The 18,541-nt window shown below is 40.1% G+C and overlaps 1 protein-coding gene across 1 annotated transcript; it reads right to left on the bottom strand.

The window, feature by feature from the left end:
* Window positions 1-5,351: 5,351 nt before the first annotated feature.
* irx1a (iroquois homeobox 1a) lies at window positions 5,352-10,366 on the bottom strand. Its single transcript, XM_051407388.1, has 4 exons — window positions 9,796-10,366; window positions 7,255-8,362; window positions 6,869-6,944; window positions 5,352-5,869 (listed from the first exon to the last, which is right to left on the bottom strand). The coding sequence occupies exons 1-4, from the start codon at window positions 10,036-10,038 to the stop codon at window positions 5,794-5,796; spliced, it is 1,503 nt and encodes a 500-aa protein (XP_051263348.1). The 5' UTR covers window positions 10,039-10,366; the 3' UTR covers window positions 5,352-5,793.
* Between the last annotated feature and the right edge of the window lie 8,175 nt (window positions 10,367-18,541).

The following is an 18,541-nucleotide window of genomic DNA, read 5'->3' as shown; positions in this document are numbered from 1 at the left end:
TCAGCCACAGCTGCAGTATGACACTTCAGATGGCCGCGCTTCCCTTTGTACAGCCCCCTGGAATTAGCCCAAACCACAATGGCATCACATCAGAAAAGACGGCAGGAAAATCAGACTTTATTATCTGTCGCTATAGAAATATCTGTGCAGGGAGGAAAAGGGGGCACGAGGCCCTTGGCTTCCCTGCCATGTCAGCCTGCATCTTATTATTGAAAACGCACACACACACACACCACACACACACACACACACACACACACACACACACACACACACAAACACAATTGTTTTCAAATAAGTGTCAGCTAACCCACTGTTATGATACCTGTGCTTAGGGATGGCTTGGCACAGCACCGGAATGTAAACACTGGTACTGGTGGCTTATTGTTTTCTTTTTTTTTATTGCTCTAATTTTGGAGGCCATAAAAACAATAATTTCTGACATCTTCCTGTCAAAAGCCCGTCATCTGTTGCGTACAACATTTTGCAAATGTAAATTCCTTTTGCTGCTGGGAAATTGGTGCAGCATATATATTGTCAAACTGAACCGATACTACATCGTGACTGAAGGAACACTGTTCAACTAGCGCCAGGAAGCAAACGAAGAGAAGTAGTATGGCAGAGAATAAAACTTTCCATCAAATTGTGTTTGGGGAGGGGATTCACTTCAAAGAGAGCTCAACAACAGTGCTGTCTGTCTAATTTACGTTTCCAAGCACATGCCAAATGTAAAAACCCCAATTTTGAGGAGTGTATAATTACAGGGAGAGAATGAATGACTATAAATACCCCCATCATTACTAGTCCCTCCTGAAGAACATGATCCATACTGAAGGATAATTAAGGCAAAAAATTTCTGATCCTCCAACAGACTGTACCAGGAATGTGTACACGCGTACTCGTGCCTCTGTGTGTTCGAGATAGAGAGAGGGAGTGTGAGTGTGTGTGTGTATGAGAGGGGGGGGGGGTGATCACAAGGCATTCTCCCCTAAATATAGTTCTGTTCTGGTGGAGCTGCTATGTACGGATACTTCAGGAGAACTCAAGACAGACCAGCTTTAATTGGTTTGTGGAGTCATTAATGGAACAGAAGCGCAACTTGAGTACAAGTGTGTGTGTGTGTCTGAACAAAAGCGCTTATGTGTGTATATTGGACCCTGTCAATGCCCTTTAAACAACAACAGACACATGGAAATAACTTTGATCAACAAACATGTAGCAAACAAGAAGATAATAATGAACCTCCATGTTCAGCCGAGGTCTCTTAAAATAGAGCATTTCAACTAGGATATATCAGATTTGAGGATAATATTTCTAGATTAGGCCAGCTAATTAGTGCCCCAATATTTGGCACAGCGCTTTGACTGAGATCCAAATAAGCATATTGTCCTCATCGCAGAGGAGTGAAAGAGCTTTTCTGTGTTCTTCACTCAGAGTCAGAAAGAATGTTCAAGTGAGACAGAGAAAAACTTTACTCGACTGCTCTCCCTGCCTCGCTTTGTTATCTCTTCCTCCCTTTCTTGCCCGATCAAAACATGAGAATGTCGCTTTGAGTGGCCAAATGAAAGAAAACCAGGCAAACATGAGCGAGAGACCGTGTTTATTTCTAGTATATCTATAAGCCAGGCCAGGTTTTTGTGTCAGCAGGGGTTTGCATGGGTTGTTGAGTTGTTGTGAGTTGCTGCTGAACCGGCAGCGAGTCAGTCAGCCAGCCAGTTGTCAGGCAAGTACCAGTTCCTTGTTGCTATTTGTGTTTGAGTGTAGCCGTGCCGAGAGCCACCCTCCCTCCGTTTTTCCTTTTCCAAACCGAATCCTCCAACCTCTTCCTGTGGCAAGAAATCGTGTCTTACAGCAGCCTATCGCTCCTGGAATGAAAAGCCTGTGACCAAGACATCCGTCCCTTTCACTGGCATTGTGTCGCTGAAACAAGGGAGCAGGAGCAAAGTAGTCAGCTAAAAGTGGTGTAGCAGGGTTCGATGGTGGCCCCGCTGTGGCTTCTGCTGCCGGGCTCCAGTGACTTGTTGTTGCTTGTTGTTCTGTGTTTCCCCTAGCTGGGGCCGGGGCCAGGGCCAGGGGACAGCTTTTGTGTCATCGTTGGACCAGTGCTGCACTTATGAAACTAGATAAATGGATTAGAGGGGCGCAGATATGGGCGGGCATCTTTGAGGAAAAAGACAACGGAGATGTTGAAGGGAAAGCGGGGGTTGGAAGAGGAGGGTGAAGGGATAGGAAGAGGCAAAGACATTTGTGCTGTTGGACTACAAGGGGTCGAGTCTGTTGTAAGAATAGCCTGCTTCTGCCAAAAAAGACAAGACAGTGATAAACTTTCCTCCCCATGCAGTCACCTCTCTCCCACTCACTCTCCCTGTTACACACACGCGCATGCACACACACACACACACACACAAACTGTCACAATGCACAATTCACCACTAAAATGAATGGATTGCCACAGTGTGACACGTCTCAGTTGCAGGGGGAGATGGTCCTTGTTCGCCAACAAAAGACTGTGGTATTATGGGGGGCCACAGCCTGCGACAGAATGCTAAATTGTTTTAGGGTCAACAACTTATTGTCTTTGCATGAGCTGCAATTTACATATCTCCCGAGAAAATAGCAGAACCTCTTCTACCTTTGAAAGCCTTTTGCTGGAAACAGTTTTGATGAGTTGATTTCTTTCTTTCTTTAAAAAACAACCAAAAAACTCTGGTTTTTTTGTCAATAATGAGTAAATGGATTTATGATATAATGTATGGTAATTATTAATTTGCATAATCTTATCAATAAAACCATTCTAATGAAATTACCATAATGTAAGCATTATTTACTAACAATGGCTGCAGTGTTTTAAAAATCCTATAATAGTATGTATTTGCCTCTGTAATCCCAAGGAGCGTTTTTCTTTAGCTCTATATTTACATTTAATTCATTTATCTGCTATTCTTTTTTTTTTTTTAATTTCATGGTCTTTATTTTCTTTTCCTCCCCTGCATCGTGGCCCAGGGCATGCGGGGAAGAAATGGCTGCAAGTGACAGCCTAATTATCAGCTCCAACTCTGCTCATTACCCATTAGACAATCCACTGTACATCCACTTACTAAATGAATAATTTTGTATATATTATGGAAACACAATATTATGGCCTGCAGCTAACGCCTTTGTGCTAACCTCACGCTGTTTCAGTACAAAAGAAATAAATGGGACACCGAGAGGTTATTTAATTTTACCCCCAAAAGCCAGCTCATGATGTGCAAATGGAGTGCGGAGGGAGGGAGGGGAATATGAAATTCACACACCTGTCTTTTCAGTCGCAATATTAGAATCATTATTGCCAAAGCACGGGTTTGTAAGTGAAATTGACAAGAGTCAGTTAGGGCTTCACATGGCTTAATAATGTTCTAATTTCGACCGACCGACAGCTAATGACGGGGGGTGGATCACTTACTATGTCTACACGTTGCAATATTTTACAACAATTGAGTTAGTGCTAGAGAAAATGAGAGGGGACCAGAAAGGTGACTGTTAAGTTAATATTGACACAGACATATTAAAACGTCCTCCTTGGACTATTACAGTAAGATCATTGTGAATATTCTTTACCTTCTGTTGATTGCTCTTGAAGCCTATTTTCTATTTGCATATTACGATGTATTTGCAGACTGACCCCGCTCCGGTCACCCAAACCTTCAGTGACCTTTGTTAATTTTTCCTCCACTGCGTGACTGTTTAGCGAATGGCCATTTAAGTGACACAGATTTATGCGCATAGACGTCCCCCCTCTGCCACACAGATATGGTCTAGTCAACGATTACCGAGCATTTGCTAGAAAAAAAAAAAAAAAAGAAAAACTCACTCACAAAAATCACTTTTGCTCTTTTGCACTTTGCTGTAATGTTTTAAAGACTTGTGGAATTATTTGTAATGACTTAATTTGGAAGCTATGCAGTCTTTTCAAGATGTAATAATATTGCAACTCGAAACAGCAAATTATTTATTGCAGATTACTGTTTGGAAATGAAAGATGATCTTGGCCCCTAACGAAAAATAACCATATTTTTCTTATAATATTTTATGTGAACTCAGTGTCACAATATTCCCATAAATAAAGGGATTTCTTGTTTGACTATTTGTATTCCTCTAGAATTTGAGATAGCATAATGCAGTTAGGTGCAATGGGTTTAAATCAAACTGTAAAGTGTATTGCATTGTGTGTGATAATGCAGTTATAGTACAAGTATTTGTGATTTATAGCTCTATGGAGGGTAAAAGCTGTTTCAAGCTTAAGCAATATATTGCCTGCCTATAGAGGTCGCTGTGATATTGCAAAACAGATGTGCATAAGTCACTCCACAGGTTTAGGCCACTCAAATAATTCACCTTCTGGAACAGCTCACTTCGCAGCTTACTGCCATTTACAAAGGAGCCCTAACTCAAATAACGAAGGTTGTCTCTGATTATACTGAAGTCATTTCAGGACAGACTTAAAAAAATCAAAATAAAATAAAGCATATGTGGAATTTTTAACCAGACAATAAAATAATAGCATAGCAGGTAAAGCTAAAAAAAACAACAGTTAGGCTACATGTGCAGAAGGTTGTTAAGAAATGTTACTTTAACTTTTACTATAATATATAGCTATATTACTAAGCTCAGGTGAATTACCAGAAAAAGAGAAAAATACTATGCTCACATCACCTCGCATCACAGCTAATTATTGCACTCCCTCCCCCCTTATTTTGTTTAAACCCCATTAGGCTGCTGTGGTAAATCAATATTTGCTTTTGGTCACCGATTGAGGAGCAAAGAAGCTGCTTTTATAGGCTAATGATCTCTATCAGCCACGGAACAGACAGGACCCCAAACACTGACCCTGCTCCACAAGGCTGACAATGCCCCCTCTCCCCTCCCCTCCCCACACACACACACAAAAAAAAACTAAAATATTAATAATTTATCTTCGAATCGACTTCTCTCTCTGACAGATTAGATTTTAACCATTTGATTTTGTTTGGACTGGGCGTTCCCATATTATTACTTAATGACCTTCCCAGCTGCTCCTGTCCATTTTCTGTCACCAGCAACCATCTGGACACTTATTAGCACCTCAATGCATCCACGCTGCTTTCCTCCCAAACTTGAATAAAATTAAGCCTGGTTGCACACTGCCAATATATTTTTTTTCTCCCATTCCCACCCTTCTTGAAGACCGGCAGTAGGCCTACATTGGCTTTCCAAATGATTATTTGTTATAATAATAATAATAATAATAATAATAATAATAATAATAATAATAATAATAATAATAACAACATTAAATCCACGTGAAAAAGAAATATAGGCTGAGCATACTCTTGGGTTTTCTCTATAATTTCATTTAGTTTATTAGGCAAAATATACGATCTGGACAAATTCCTTCAACGCTTCCTATTTACAAATTTAAATCACTTGGTATTTACATTAAAGAAAGGACACCAAAAACACAAGATAGAGACAAAAATAATAATAATAATAATAATAATAATAATAACAAAGTAAAAAGCCTACCAAAATGTCCCAGCCTGCCTGGGCAAAGTGGAGAGAGAGAGTAACATTATAGGCGCGATTATAGGCTACACAACAATAGAGGAAGTAATCCATCCATCCACAGGATATTACCAAATTACGCCATTTGTTCTGTACCGACTGAATGCTACGCTGCATTATTATTCGTCATTGTCCTTTTTAGGGAGTGAAAAGTCTTTTTTCTATTTTTCTTTTCTTTTTTTTTCAAGCACGAAAAAAAAAATGTCTTGATCAAGCCGAGGAGAGAGCAGTGAGGACCCGTTGCGTGGCGTCTTGTGGACTCCTGGCGCTGGAAGGCAGAGAGGATCTGGATAAAGAGTAATACAGAAAGGTAGATAAATACCCCCGCCGTGTTTGGACAGCGGGTTTCAATATGCATCTCAAGTGTCTGCTGGCTGAACAGTTTTGATATGAAACAGACTGCAGTCCCCCTCTCCAACCACTCACTTGCTGCTATAATAATAATAATAATAATAATAATAATAATAATAATAATAATATGGAGATTAATCATAATTCGTATTTTTACAACCCGAGCATACTATAGCATGTGGAAAAATAAAATCCTCTTTATGTATCTATAATTCACTTGCATGCTTGTTATTTCTTTACCTCTGCACATATTACAAGATACATGTTGCATGGACAGCTATGCAACCGTCATATAGGAAGAAGGCGGTATTTTGTAATACTTGAAACAGAGGTAAACTTTTTTCCCCCTCTCGGTGAGAGCGCTCCCCTGGGCTCCGGGTCTCCCAGGGGTCTTTAGGGAAAGCACACAGCCCAGACAGAGCCCGTTTTACTCGGTGACTTGATAAGTAGCCACACTCTCCCCAGAGGGGAGGAATTAAAGGGGGTGTGGGATGGAAGTCAAGACCCCTGTAACCCGCAAAACAAACTGTGTTTTATTTATCTTTGTTTATTTTATTTTGCAGTGTTATTATTGTTGTTTTGTGTAGAAAAAAAATAAGCTAAAAAAAATGGCCAGACATAAACTTTAGGCTTATATACTGGAATTTGTTAAACGGTTACCACATCCCCAACAACCGTATTTATTGGTTGGATAATTACAGTATTTATAATTTCATCATGATCCTGGGCCTACTCCAACGTCCATGTCCATGCTTAATTTGACTTATTTTAATTACTTCTATTTTAGATATTACTGTGGGGAAAATGTCCAACTGAGTTCATAAATACTAATGCAATAATTATATCATTCTACATTTATAATTCATTTTAAGGCTGGGACTCGACGTGTTTCCAAACAATCCACAAAAAGCAAAACAGTAAAAACGTGTCTTACCTGTCATGGATGGGTCGAAAGGAAGACTTCAGGGTCTGTGTTGGAGGTGAATCAGACCTTACACCGTTTTCATGGTCTACAAGGAAATAAACACTCATGAGCACTGGCATGTTTGATAAAGGCCTATATATTTTCTGATATATATATATTTATGTGAACATGTCTAAATAAACAAAATATGAGCCCATGTTGTTGTGTATGTAGCGTGGACATTGTGGATTGTGTAGGTAGTCTGCATGCATGTGCACACTTTATTATAATTCTATATCCAAAAAAGAAACAGTTAGTTGAACCCCTAATGTAACACACATACATAGGTTCAGTATAAATGCTTAGCGCTTGTACGTGACGTGTGCGCGCGTGCACGCGGACAGACTGTTACCTACCTATGTGCTTGGGACTGTGCGTCTCTGGCGGGGCCTTGCTTTCATTGCTGAGTGCTGCTGCAGCTGCTACCGGCGACACCACCACTGATGTCGGCTGCTGCTGCTGCTGCTGCTGCTGCTGCTGGGCCGGCAAGTGGTGGTTGTGGTGGTGGTGGTGATGGTGCTGGTTTACTCCCAGAAACGACCTCACATTCAGCAGGGAGTTCTGGCCCAGGAAAGCCCCGTTTGTCCAGTTGTGGAACTTTCCAATCTGGCAAGTGTACAGTCCATGACTGGGGAGGAAGGCCGGGTGGGTCTGAATCTGGTGGTGGGGCGCTGACGAGTGTGTGGTGGCCGCCGGGGCACAAGGAGACGTGGGTTTCTGAGATGAACTATCGGGACTAGTGGCGGTCTCTGCCAAAGACCATATTTTAGGCTTATTGTTAGACGGGAGAGGAAAGCTCCCGGGTCTATCCGGGGACAAAACTCTGGTGTTGTTGTTGCCGTCCGAGTTCTCCTTACTCCCTGGGTGAACTGAAATTGTGCTCTTAGATTTGTCAAAGGCCTCATGGGCCTGTAGGGCGAAGGCCCGTCTCCTCTCCAAGCTGTCCAACTCTCCACCTGCACCGACACCGCCCCTGTGGTCCCTGCTCCCCTCCGTTGATTTATCGTCATCGTCCTCGTTGCTTTGATCCCCGTCGTTGTCGTCGATTTTGTCTATGTCTATGCTCTCCAAATCAATCTCCTCCTCGTCTTCGTTTTTCTCCGCCTCGTCTCCACTGCCGAACAAGTTACCGTCCTCGCCGTCCTCTTTGCTCCTGCTTCCCCAGGTCACCTTGTTCTCCTTCTTGAGCCTCCTCCTGGCGTTGGCGAACCAGGTGGAGACCTGTGTCAGCGTCATTTTGGTGATGATGGCCAGCATGATCTTCTCCCCCTTGGTCGGATACGGGTTCTTCCTGTGCTCATTGAGCCAGGCTTTCAGGGTGCTGGTGCTCTCCCGGGTGGCGTTCTTGGGCCTGGCAGGGTCCCCGTACTGAAACTGGCCGTATGGATAGAAGGCCGGAGACGTGTGTGCTGCGAAGCTGGCAGGATGGACACCAGGACTGTCCTTCAGCTCATACTGGGATCCCTTGAAAATAAAGGATAATTTGTTATAACAGCAGAACATGTAAAATGCACATCTAGTTTGGTACACTGAATTGTAAAAATGCATTCTTTAATTCTTTTACAGTGTAGCTCAAACGCGTGCTGGCCTTTGTATCTATCTGCATTTAAAACAATTTGGCTAAATGATCAAAGAGTTGCAGTTGCACCTGACTCTGAGCTTTCCACAAATAAGCTTCTCAACTTGCAAAATGCAACATGCCACAGGCCTGCTGCACCTGCGCCTGCACAAACACTCACTCAAAAAAAGGCAGAGACCTTCCATTAGCAAACAGTTTTCATACATGACAGAGTAATAACGGAACAAATGAAGTCAACAGGACGAGAGAAAGTTCGTTGCATCACCGTGGACGCGCAGATGGCATGCATATTGCCAGCTTTCACGTGTACCTGCCAAACTCCCCCTCCACACTCCTCAAAGTATGTCAAAACAGTTTCGAAGGCCCAAGTTTAGTTTGCCGCACTTACTGCGTTTGTGCCACATTTCCTCCTCGTTTAATATTTGCTTTGGAGACAACACTCAAAGCATATCGATCAGCTCAAGCAACGCCTGTGCTTGGAGTTTGGATAGTAGCTGTGGTTTGAAGCTCTGGCGCTATGCACTGCCTATGGGCCTGGTGCACACATTATCCAATACATTAACACACTGCAAGTTGATTATTATCGTCAGGTGTGTTTTAGGCCAATAAATGTCTGACAATTCTTTATCTAGACGCAGGAAAAAAAAATAAATCCACATGACATTCAACCATGACTGGAGGATACTGTGGACAAACAAAAGCCTACACGGTTAAAAGTTATTGCATATTTATAGACTAAGCTTTTGTTCTATGGCAGAGATTAATTCTAACGATCTGATAAAAAAAAAAATATATATAGCCTGGCCTGGGTAGGGAATGAGTAGAAACTTTTTTCTGTACATGGTGCATGATGAAACGCAGAGCTATTGCACGTCTTTTTTTCTTCTTCCGTGAAATGTATTTAAAATCGATCATTCTAACAAGCTGAGATAATAACAGTTATGGTTGGGTTGAATTACATGTTTTGTTTACATGTTTTGATTTATGAGCAAATAAATCATTAAAAGTCGGATTTTTTTCCTGCTTTTTGTTTGTAGTCACAGATCAAACTTTTCACATTTCTGGCTCTCACTAGCCCAACAAGACGCAGAACTTTCAAAAATCTAGTAAATATCGACTAATATTTAGCGATCGATATTTTAAAAATCAGTCTGGAATGATTTTAATTTCTTAATGCTTTTTGTTTTTAGATTACTTAGCCTGCCTTGGATGCTTTTTTTTTTTTTCTTTTCGCACAGCGGTGGGAACAGCGAGAATAAACAACCGCCTGTGCGCCACCAATCCGTCAACACAAACAAAAACCAACATGTATTCTTACCATTTGCGAGAAAAGAGCCAAGTCCGCGCTGGTGTAAGGTAAGAAAGCGCTGTAGTTGTGTGCGTACGGGTTGGCGTACATGCCCAACACCGACGTGACCGCCGCTGCGGCGGCGGACGGACTTCCTCCGATTTCGGTGCTCCCTCCCCGGGACGAAGGCGTAAGCACTCCCGGTCTCTCGCCCCCGTACACCGCCTGGGAGGCACTTAAGTACTGCGGGTAGCCTAGCTGGGGGAAAGACATCTCCACCGCCGAATTGTCGCACAGCTGTATTCGTCCGACAAACTGTGCGTGAAAAAGTGTGCGAGAGGAAAAAAGAAAAAAAAGAACCCGGAGGAGTGAAGGGAAAGTGTTTAAGCCAAAGTCACAGCTACTACAGACATACAGTGGTATGCAGTCAAAACAACCCGCTCTTAAATCTCGGCTTCCTCTCTTTTCTCGCGCAAAGTCCGCTGGATGTGATCTGATCAACAATTGCGCTCCGACTGACGCGCCTGGCCCTGAGGTCTCCAGGCTGATCTCTCAGATACAATTTGAAGTTGATGCTTTGATTGGCATCCCCTACTTGAGCCTGCAAGCTCCTCCTCGTTTGGAGCAATGTGGATAATGTGAATATAGAGTGAGCACATTGGCTGGGGCCTCTCTCTCTCTCTCTCTCGCTCTCTCTCTCTCTCAGACTCTCTCTCTCTTTCTCTCTCTCTGACTCTCTCTCTCTCTCTCTCTCTCTCTCTCTCTCTCTCTCTCTCTCTCTCTCTCTCCGTGTTTGGACTTATTGTATGTTAAATGTTCAAGCATTAGAGTCCATTCACCGAAGGCTTTGATTGTTGTATGACAACCTGTCTACACGATTTTACAGCTGTCCGACACAAGGGGAAGTAAACCCGTCAGAAGAAGGAACTTACTTTGAATAGATTTAAATTGTAATTAAAGGAGGAAAATGCCACTCGGCAGAGGAATTAGTATTAGGTATCACCGGCTTCTGGTGCGTTTATTTAATTCTTAGTAACTAATTTACACCAAAAGTGTCCTCCTCTGAATTTGATTTATTCTTTGTAGTGTTCTTCATCTACGGGTTTCCAAACTTATAAAATCGATATAATAGTTTAGTTTAACTGTGTTTAGACTGAGTTATTTTAAGGTAAATCATTTAAGAAAATCACCCCAAAAAATAAATTAAGTATTACATTTCAGCCATGTGGCTGCGATATAAGTTTAAAGATTAAAAAGCTTATTTCAAGACGCTTTTCCTCCAAAAGTCGAAAACCATGCAAATCTCTCGTATAATTCATTAATTATGTATGTTTTTATTGACTTCTGTTTTGGTTTCCTTTGATTTCTTCATAAAGGTTTAATCAGCCAAATTCTCCCCCCCCTCCATCTGCACGCGGGCGCGTGTTTGTGCACGTCAGTGTGTGCGTGCGTGTGTGTGTGTGTGTGTGTGTGTGTGTGTGTGTGTGTGGACTTAAACTGTTGTTGTCCTTTGTAACAACAGAGCCACTTCACGTTTCCTTGTTTTGAGTGAAAAGGAATGAGGAAAAGCCAGGGACAACTCAAACACCGAGGCACCAGTGCTGTAAAGTCTGCAGGTCCTTGCAGGCGCCATAAAATATTTTCCATATGCACATTTTCAGTCTCTAAATTCATTTAAGGGATGTGCAGTTACTTTCAAATTATACACTACACACATTATCTCAAAAAAGATAAAAAGGAATTTATTTATCGGTCATAGTTCAGAAACCTTTTCACTGTAACTGGGATTTTTTATTTTATTTCTAATGACTAACACACAGCTGATTAGACTCTCGCACAATTATATTTTATTTGATTTTATAAAACAGGCTTACGAAAAAAAAAAAGAAAAAATCCCCCAGAGTTAAATTAAAAAGAAAATCGGATGCTGTAGCTTTTGGTCACCTCCTCTTGAACCGCTTATCCAATTTCCAGCTCAGAAAAAGAAAAGGGTCGGACTTTATAACCTCTACTTTCCTCCGCTGTCCACTCCTGACACGGCCATGTGGCTCGCGAGAGGGGGGCGTTCATGTTTTAACAGTCCTATTTTGATTTGATTTTGATTCTTATATCGCCCACCTCCTGAGTCAACGGGGGGGTATTCTGTAGATCTAGATTTAATGCCTTAACGACTGAAGCCCAAGAAGTCAGTAGATTTTGATCTGCACCAGATGGCTCCGAGTGGATATTGCCGAGCGCCGAGGATCTGTTAAAAATATCTGAGGGGCACTGATGGTAATCTGGGTAACACATCAGAAAGGAGGGGAGGAATGGCAATTGTGATAACCCGCTGGAAATGTGTGCAGGGGGCTAAATATGATGGTTGTGGTGGGGTTGGTGTGGTGGTGGTGGGGGGGGTCTGAGTGAGGTGACACAACATCTCTCTAAATAGAAATGAAAGAGACATTAGAGAAAGCGACAAAAAAAAAAAATACTTGATGGCCAATATTAAAATAAGGGAAGGCGGCGATTTAGTAATAATAATATTCAAAATACGACTAGTAATAATAATACCACTACTACTAGTAGTAGTAGTAATAATAATAATAATAATAATAATAATAATAATAATAATAATAATAACAATAATAATAATAACAATAATATTAATAATAATAATAATAATTGCGTAGTAGTTACTTTTTTCTTATTGTTTTTTTTATTTTTATGGAAATGTGACTCTTGGTAAACAATGACACGTGTTGAGGGCAATAAACCATCACCGTTAACTGATTTATTGGGTCTTGTTAAACTCTCATTACCACCACAAGCTCTTCAACAGAGAGAGAGAGAGAGAGAGAGAGAGAGGGAGAGAGAGAGAGAGACTACGGGGAAACTTTGTTCCGGTTCCTCTCGCCGTCCATCCCTCTTTAAAACTCATCCACACGTTCACCTTCTAATGTATTTCCTCGAAACAGATGGGCTTTCACCATCTGTATCCGTCGCCGTGTGCCACGCACGAGCGTCCACGCGCACGCGTGCACACGTACACGCGGCATAACTTGAGGATTTCTGAATACTCTCTCCCTTTGTAAACCCTCAGCCTGCTCATATTGGATAGTTTTATCATGTAAATCTACAGGAGGCTCTTCATAAGCTGTTATGGCTTAATGGCCTCATTTTAAAAAGCCACTCAGGTAGTGCACGCGTTCTTTTTATTTAACAGCCTGTGTTACACATTTTAAATTTCTTGTCACCAATTTCATCTTTATTTTCATTTTCTTTATGCCTTCTGTAGGAAGTATATATATATATATTTATCCACTGTCAGTATTGTTTGTTATTTATGTGTATTCATGTAACATTTTTGTACTGTATACACTCACTACATTCACCTTCAGAATATAAAACAAACACATCAAAGGATAGTGACCCCCCCTTCTCTGATAGACTAGTTTGAACCTCTTAAGGTATTAAAATGAACAGAAACCTTCTATGTTACTCTGTTGTATGATAGACACCTCACTCATGACTCATGTCCAACTTAAAAATAATATTGACTCACACCTACTGTACATTTTGTTTAATAAATAGGCCTACTTGTAAAAATAATGATAATAGAAAATGATAATAACAATATGATAGCCTATAACAAATAAATACAGACACGTAAAATGAACACAATTTTACCAGATGACTATACGAACAGAGCAGTAGTGCTTTACAAACCACATGATGAGGTTTTATGAATGTTGAAAATGAAAGTTCTTTTTCCTTCTAAATGTGCATGTATGACAGTCACTTATGTGTAAACAAACAAAAATATCCTTCTGTAGCTACAATCTTTGTTTCATCTACTTTTTTTCCTTAAAGTTGTATTTTCTTAAATCTTCATTAAAAAATCACACATAATTTAATTTAAAAAATGCCTGTTGCCATGTTAATGTCGTTTTTTACTTTTTAAAGCTAAGCTGTTAGTATGGGATCATGGCAATGTAGTCTTATTATTTAACCTAATTTAGGTGATTTAAAATCAATATGTGCTTGAACCCGGGCCTCAAGGAACTAGGCCAACACTTAGACCTGAATGACTCCAATAGAAGTCAAAGAGACTGAACCTACATTACAATAACATCAGTTATGTTGACTGTTGGCTACCACCGCAGAGGTCAAGGGTGTCTCTGTGAACTAATAACTGTGGTGAAAGATACTCCTTTCCTGCCTCTGGGAGTGCCAAAGTTGAGGAAAGGTTAAGAATCCGCAGAATGTCCCTTTTGTGCTTTTCTCACAGATTATCAAATTAAGTGTTGAAACCAAAACTCCTTTTCCCCCCGAAGAGGGGAGATTAGATGAATATCAACGATATCAATGGACCATCACAACTGTTAGACCTCTTCCCTTTAACATCGCACACAAACATGTACACTCACGCATTGGTTCCAACATACTCCCTGAACTGCGTCAGAGCAACTCAACTATTTAGCTGTGGGTTAGAGTCAGAGGACCACTGGTGTTACTGTGAGACATTTGATACACAGACAACTGCACCACACCTATAGGTAAGGAAACTAGGAATTTCCTGGATAATAAAAGAGGTCTATTCTGGGTATTAGAAGGTCAAGACATTATGCACTTGACAGCTAAACACGTGGAGGGGTGGTGTTCCCCAGTTTTGATGTGACTAAGAGCTTCCGAGCTCAAATTGTTGCTAAATTTAAAGGTGCTTTGCAGCAGTTGGATGTGCAGCACAGTTCTTCCAAGACTATATATTTTACGCTCTGCAACAGGTAATAAATAAATTCACTTCCGATTATGGTCTGCCCATATACAATAATATATTAATAGGTCATTAGTCTCCTTGAGATGCACTCAAATTCATCTACTTTTCTTTCTTTTATGTCTCTGCTTTAATCAGCCTTCAACTTGGCAGATGATACTCAAAAAAGACCTTTAATTTTGCAGCAATCTTAATTTTTGTATATATTTAAAAGGAAAGAGCACCACGTGGACTTTGGTTGCCCAAAATGAACTAAATAATTAATACTGGGACTCAATACAACATGTGCATTGCAGAATATTAAAAGCAAGTCTTCTGCTAAAGTAACATGACTTTTTAAATAATTTTTTTTATCCCTCATTTTAATCTATATTACACAAATAGACAATCCTGTCTCCTAGAAATTACATTTACTAATTTATTTTGCCAATTATGTTTTCTCAAGAAACACACAAAGCTCAGGACTTTGACATCTGAGACTGGGGTTTGCATTTTAAGTCCCATGTGTTTAGGCAACAAAAGCTCTTTGTTTAAAGTTGGGAAAAGATTGTGGTTTCAGTTAAAGGTCCAGTATGTATCATTTAGGAGAGTCTATTAGCAGAAATGGAATATAAAATTCATATGTATTTCAGTATTAGTATGAGTATAATGACCTGAACATAGGAATCGTTATGTTTTCATTAAATTAGAATAAACTGTTTTCCGCCGTGGGTCGTCTTCCGTGGAGTCCACCATGTCGAGCCGCCATGTTTCTACAGTAGTCCAGAACAGACAAACCAACATGGCACCATATAGGGCCATTCACGTTTACCATGCATTTTGCGGCCACTGTAGTTTCTCCCTTGCGCTTGGGGAGGGGAATGTGAATCGAGGGAGTTGCAATCTGTGACTACATTGCTAGATGCCACTAAATCCTATGGACTTGAACATTAATAAAATGATCACGTCCTGTCACATGCTTCAACTCACTGGTGTCTTATCCATTATTAAATCAAGACCATGATTGATCAAGTGCCGTGAATTCCAAAACCTAACCAATAAATAAATAAATAAATAAATCATGCTTTAGTTGCTAAAGATATTGAACATACAGTATGTTGTCACTGAGTGAACATTTTGCAAATACTTGCGTGTCAAACTTTTGTCACTTAGCAGATGTTTATTAACAATGTGTCCTCATTATGTTGATAAAAAAGAAATATGGCATGCATTACATTTAACTTAAATTAGTGTATAAATGTTATTTCTAGGAGGAGGGGTTGAAAAAGATCCAAGGTGCATTAGAGCTAACTTGCACTCAGCAGAGTACGTTGTCCTGTGCTGCAATTCAATAACAATTGCCTACTGCAGCAAGATCACTACTACCACCACTGTTGCTGAAGCTTTAAAGAAGCTATAAAAACAGCAGCAAACACTTAGTACAGTGGGTGTTACCTCATCATGATAAAGTATTATCATGATTAAGTAGTTCATTGAAATAAGTATCATTTCATATCATGTTAAGGCAACGTTGTAGGGGATATAGCACTTCATTATTGTTGACAAGTTTCTTTTAACTCATTCTGGCTTCTCACTGCATACCATACAAACGACAACAGCCAAGGATCTGACTTTTTTCCTCCCCAAGGGCATTCTCAGGGGTGGGTAATGAACGGGTGGGCCCAGATTTTGATGTGGTTAGGGGCCAAGGGGAGAGAAATGTGAGAAGGGGTGTTAATTGTTTTGGCTCTTTGCTGGGGAAACATATCAACATTAGATCTAATGGAGGTTAAAGACTCTCATTGCCATAGGGGCTGGAGCTAATGAATAGCTTTAGCTAGCCAAGGAAAGAGAGAGGCAGAGAGAGACGCAGTGAGAGGGAAGAAAAAAGAGGATGTAGCATTTACTAGCCTTTACAAGGTTTTAACTTCATTCAGCTGAGTGTTTCATTGCAGTATTGACCTAAGAGGATTAACATTAAGAACTCATGAAAGTATTTTTATGTTTTTTTTTTTTTTTTGCCTGCTTTTTTTTTTTTTTTTCAAATGGGACATCTAAAATTATAAGCACAGCTATTTGCAACTACAGTGAGTGACCTCAAGGACAACTTCAACCATGAGTTTATAGAAGTAGAAAAGTAATGATTTAAAGTAATGTTGTCATTTTATTTTACCTTGAATGCGATTACTTTGTACTTGTTGCACATAGACTCACAAATACTGTACAAGTCAGCATACCTCGACCACAACAGCTAAGATTGCAGAAGCTAATTAACAATTTTGGCAATTCGCAGACTAATTCCATTACTTGGTATTTAACTTCTGCATGAATAATCAACTAAATGCTGGTGAGCCAACAGGCTGTATGCCACACACTCCCAGTATATACTGTTTGTGTACATCGGCACAATTCAGTTGCAGATGTATGCAAAGTACAGTAAACATGCGAGATGTACAAATTATTCTTTGGACAAAGAGAGCAGCATTACCAAAGTCTTCTTTTTGTCCCACATATAATGTTATGCTAAACCTGAATGAGGGAGACTCAAACATTGGTTTGAAACACTAGCTTAGAAATATTCATAATAGTTAGTCTCCCATTTCGGATTTTTATTTGGTCCCTCAGAAATGGTGGAAAAATATGGGAGCATGCAAATCGGCCTTCAGATGATACAATTCCCTCGTTTATTTATCAACAGAGTTAATTGAATTTTAAGGAAGGGCCTTCTTGGGGAAAAAGATTTTTGTACACTGAAGTATTCTTTTGAAATCACACCGTTTGATAGTGGTGTAAAGGATAGACTTATAGATAAAATGATCAACAGAAAGCATGACAAATGGAATTTTAATGAGGCTGTTTCTTTCATCTGTTATCATGTTGTGTTGCTTTTTGCTTTCGTGTGTCTTTGTACTAACTATTGATAGTATGTTGAAACCTGCTGTTTTTATGTTACTGGACATGTCTCCCCAGGATGCCTCGGCCTCTCACTCTTAACAGCACTGCTATCACCTTGATCACTGATCAGACTGACTCTGTTTTAGTTGCTTTGGGGTTTCACTTCCTGGAGTGTTTAATTGACTATAAACACACAAGCCTAAAAAACTGGAGAGAATAAAATGAGTCTGAGGAAATTCCTGTCATAGGAAGGTTTGGATGAGATGTTTTTTTTCTTTTTTTTTCAGTGATTTTATATATATTAAAAATATACAACAGTTACATATTTAGCATTACTTCAGTGGACAACTAACTTTCACTGGAGCCATTTTTGTCACAGGATATAGTTCTTGATGTCTATAAGACCAGAGATAACTTTTTGAATTCAATTTATTGATGTCATCATGGCTCCTGAGTAGTGTAACTATTGGTCCCACCCTCTAGCCTTGGGTGTTATGGGGTCACAGATGAAAACAGCCGTCTGTCAAATTCACTTATGCAGTAATGAGTAATAGACACAGTGATCTGGGAAGGAGAGGGGCTGTTAGAGGGCAAACACCCTAAAAAAACAGGGCTCCAATGGGGTTTACAGGCTATTGATGTATTAGATTAGCTCTTTGTGTCACAGATTAGATCTTTCCTTTGCAGCTGAGCAGGGACAAACTACATGGAATTTTCTTTTTCTCTGTTTAGACAACCATGACGAACCTTGATATAAGCTGGAAAAAGAACCTGGTTGAGTGCCCCAGAGTATACAACCTTAGATAGATGTGTCATATGGTGACGCTCAAGATACTATTTGAGCTTGGATAATATATTTTGTAGCTCAGATAATTTTGTAAGGAGCTAAAATTAACAAGAACCATACTTTCCAAACAATGTAATGTCCACCTTGTATTTATCAAGTCTTATTCAGAGCAAAATGTTTTTAGCTGCTAAAAGACTGTTTTGCTAAGATTTGTTCATTGTACGGTCAACAAAAATTGATGGGTATTTCCAAAAACAATGTATTTTCTGTCTGATTAGTTTTCATTTAGCAATGAATCTCAAAGAGAAATGACCAAATTGCCTTGGACTGCACATTCTTGTTTTTTTGTGCACAACAAA

This window comes from Dicentrarchus labrax, unplaced genomic scaffold, assembly GCF_905237075.1.
Source record: "Dicentrarchus labrax unplaced genomic scaffold, dlabrax2021, whole genome shotgun sequence".
Lineage (NCBI taxonomy): Eukaryota > Metazoa > Chordata > Actinopteri > Moronidae > Dicentrarchus > Dicentrarchus labrax.
The sequence above is the reverse complement of the archived record's forward strand: the minus strand, read 5'-3'. Positions and strand labels throughout refer to the sequence as shown.

Bases quoted from the DNA above. Each gene is read 5' to 3' on its own strand.
- irx1a (XM_051407388.1), bottom strand. From the start codon at position 10,038: ATGTCTTTCCCCCAGCTAGGCTACCCGCAGTACTTAAGTGCCTCCCAG. The intron at 8,363-9,795 runs GTAAGAATACAT...TTTATTTTCAAG, and splicing joins TGGCTCTTTTCTCGCAAATG to GGATCCCAGTATGAGCTGAA. The intron at 6,945-7,254 runs GTAGGTAACAGT...ATTTCCTTGTAG, and splicing joins GCACAGTCCCAAGCACATAG to ACCATGAAAACGGTGTAAGG.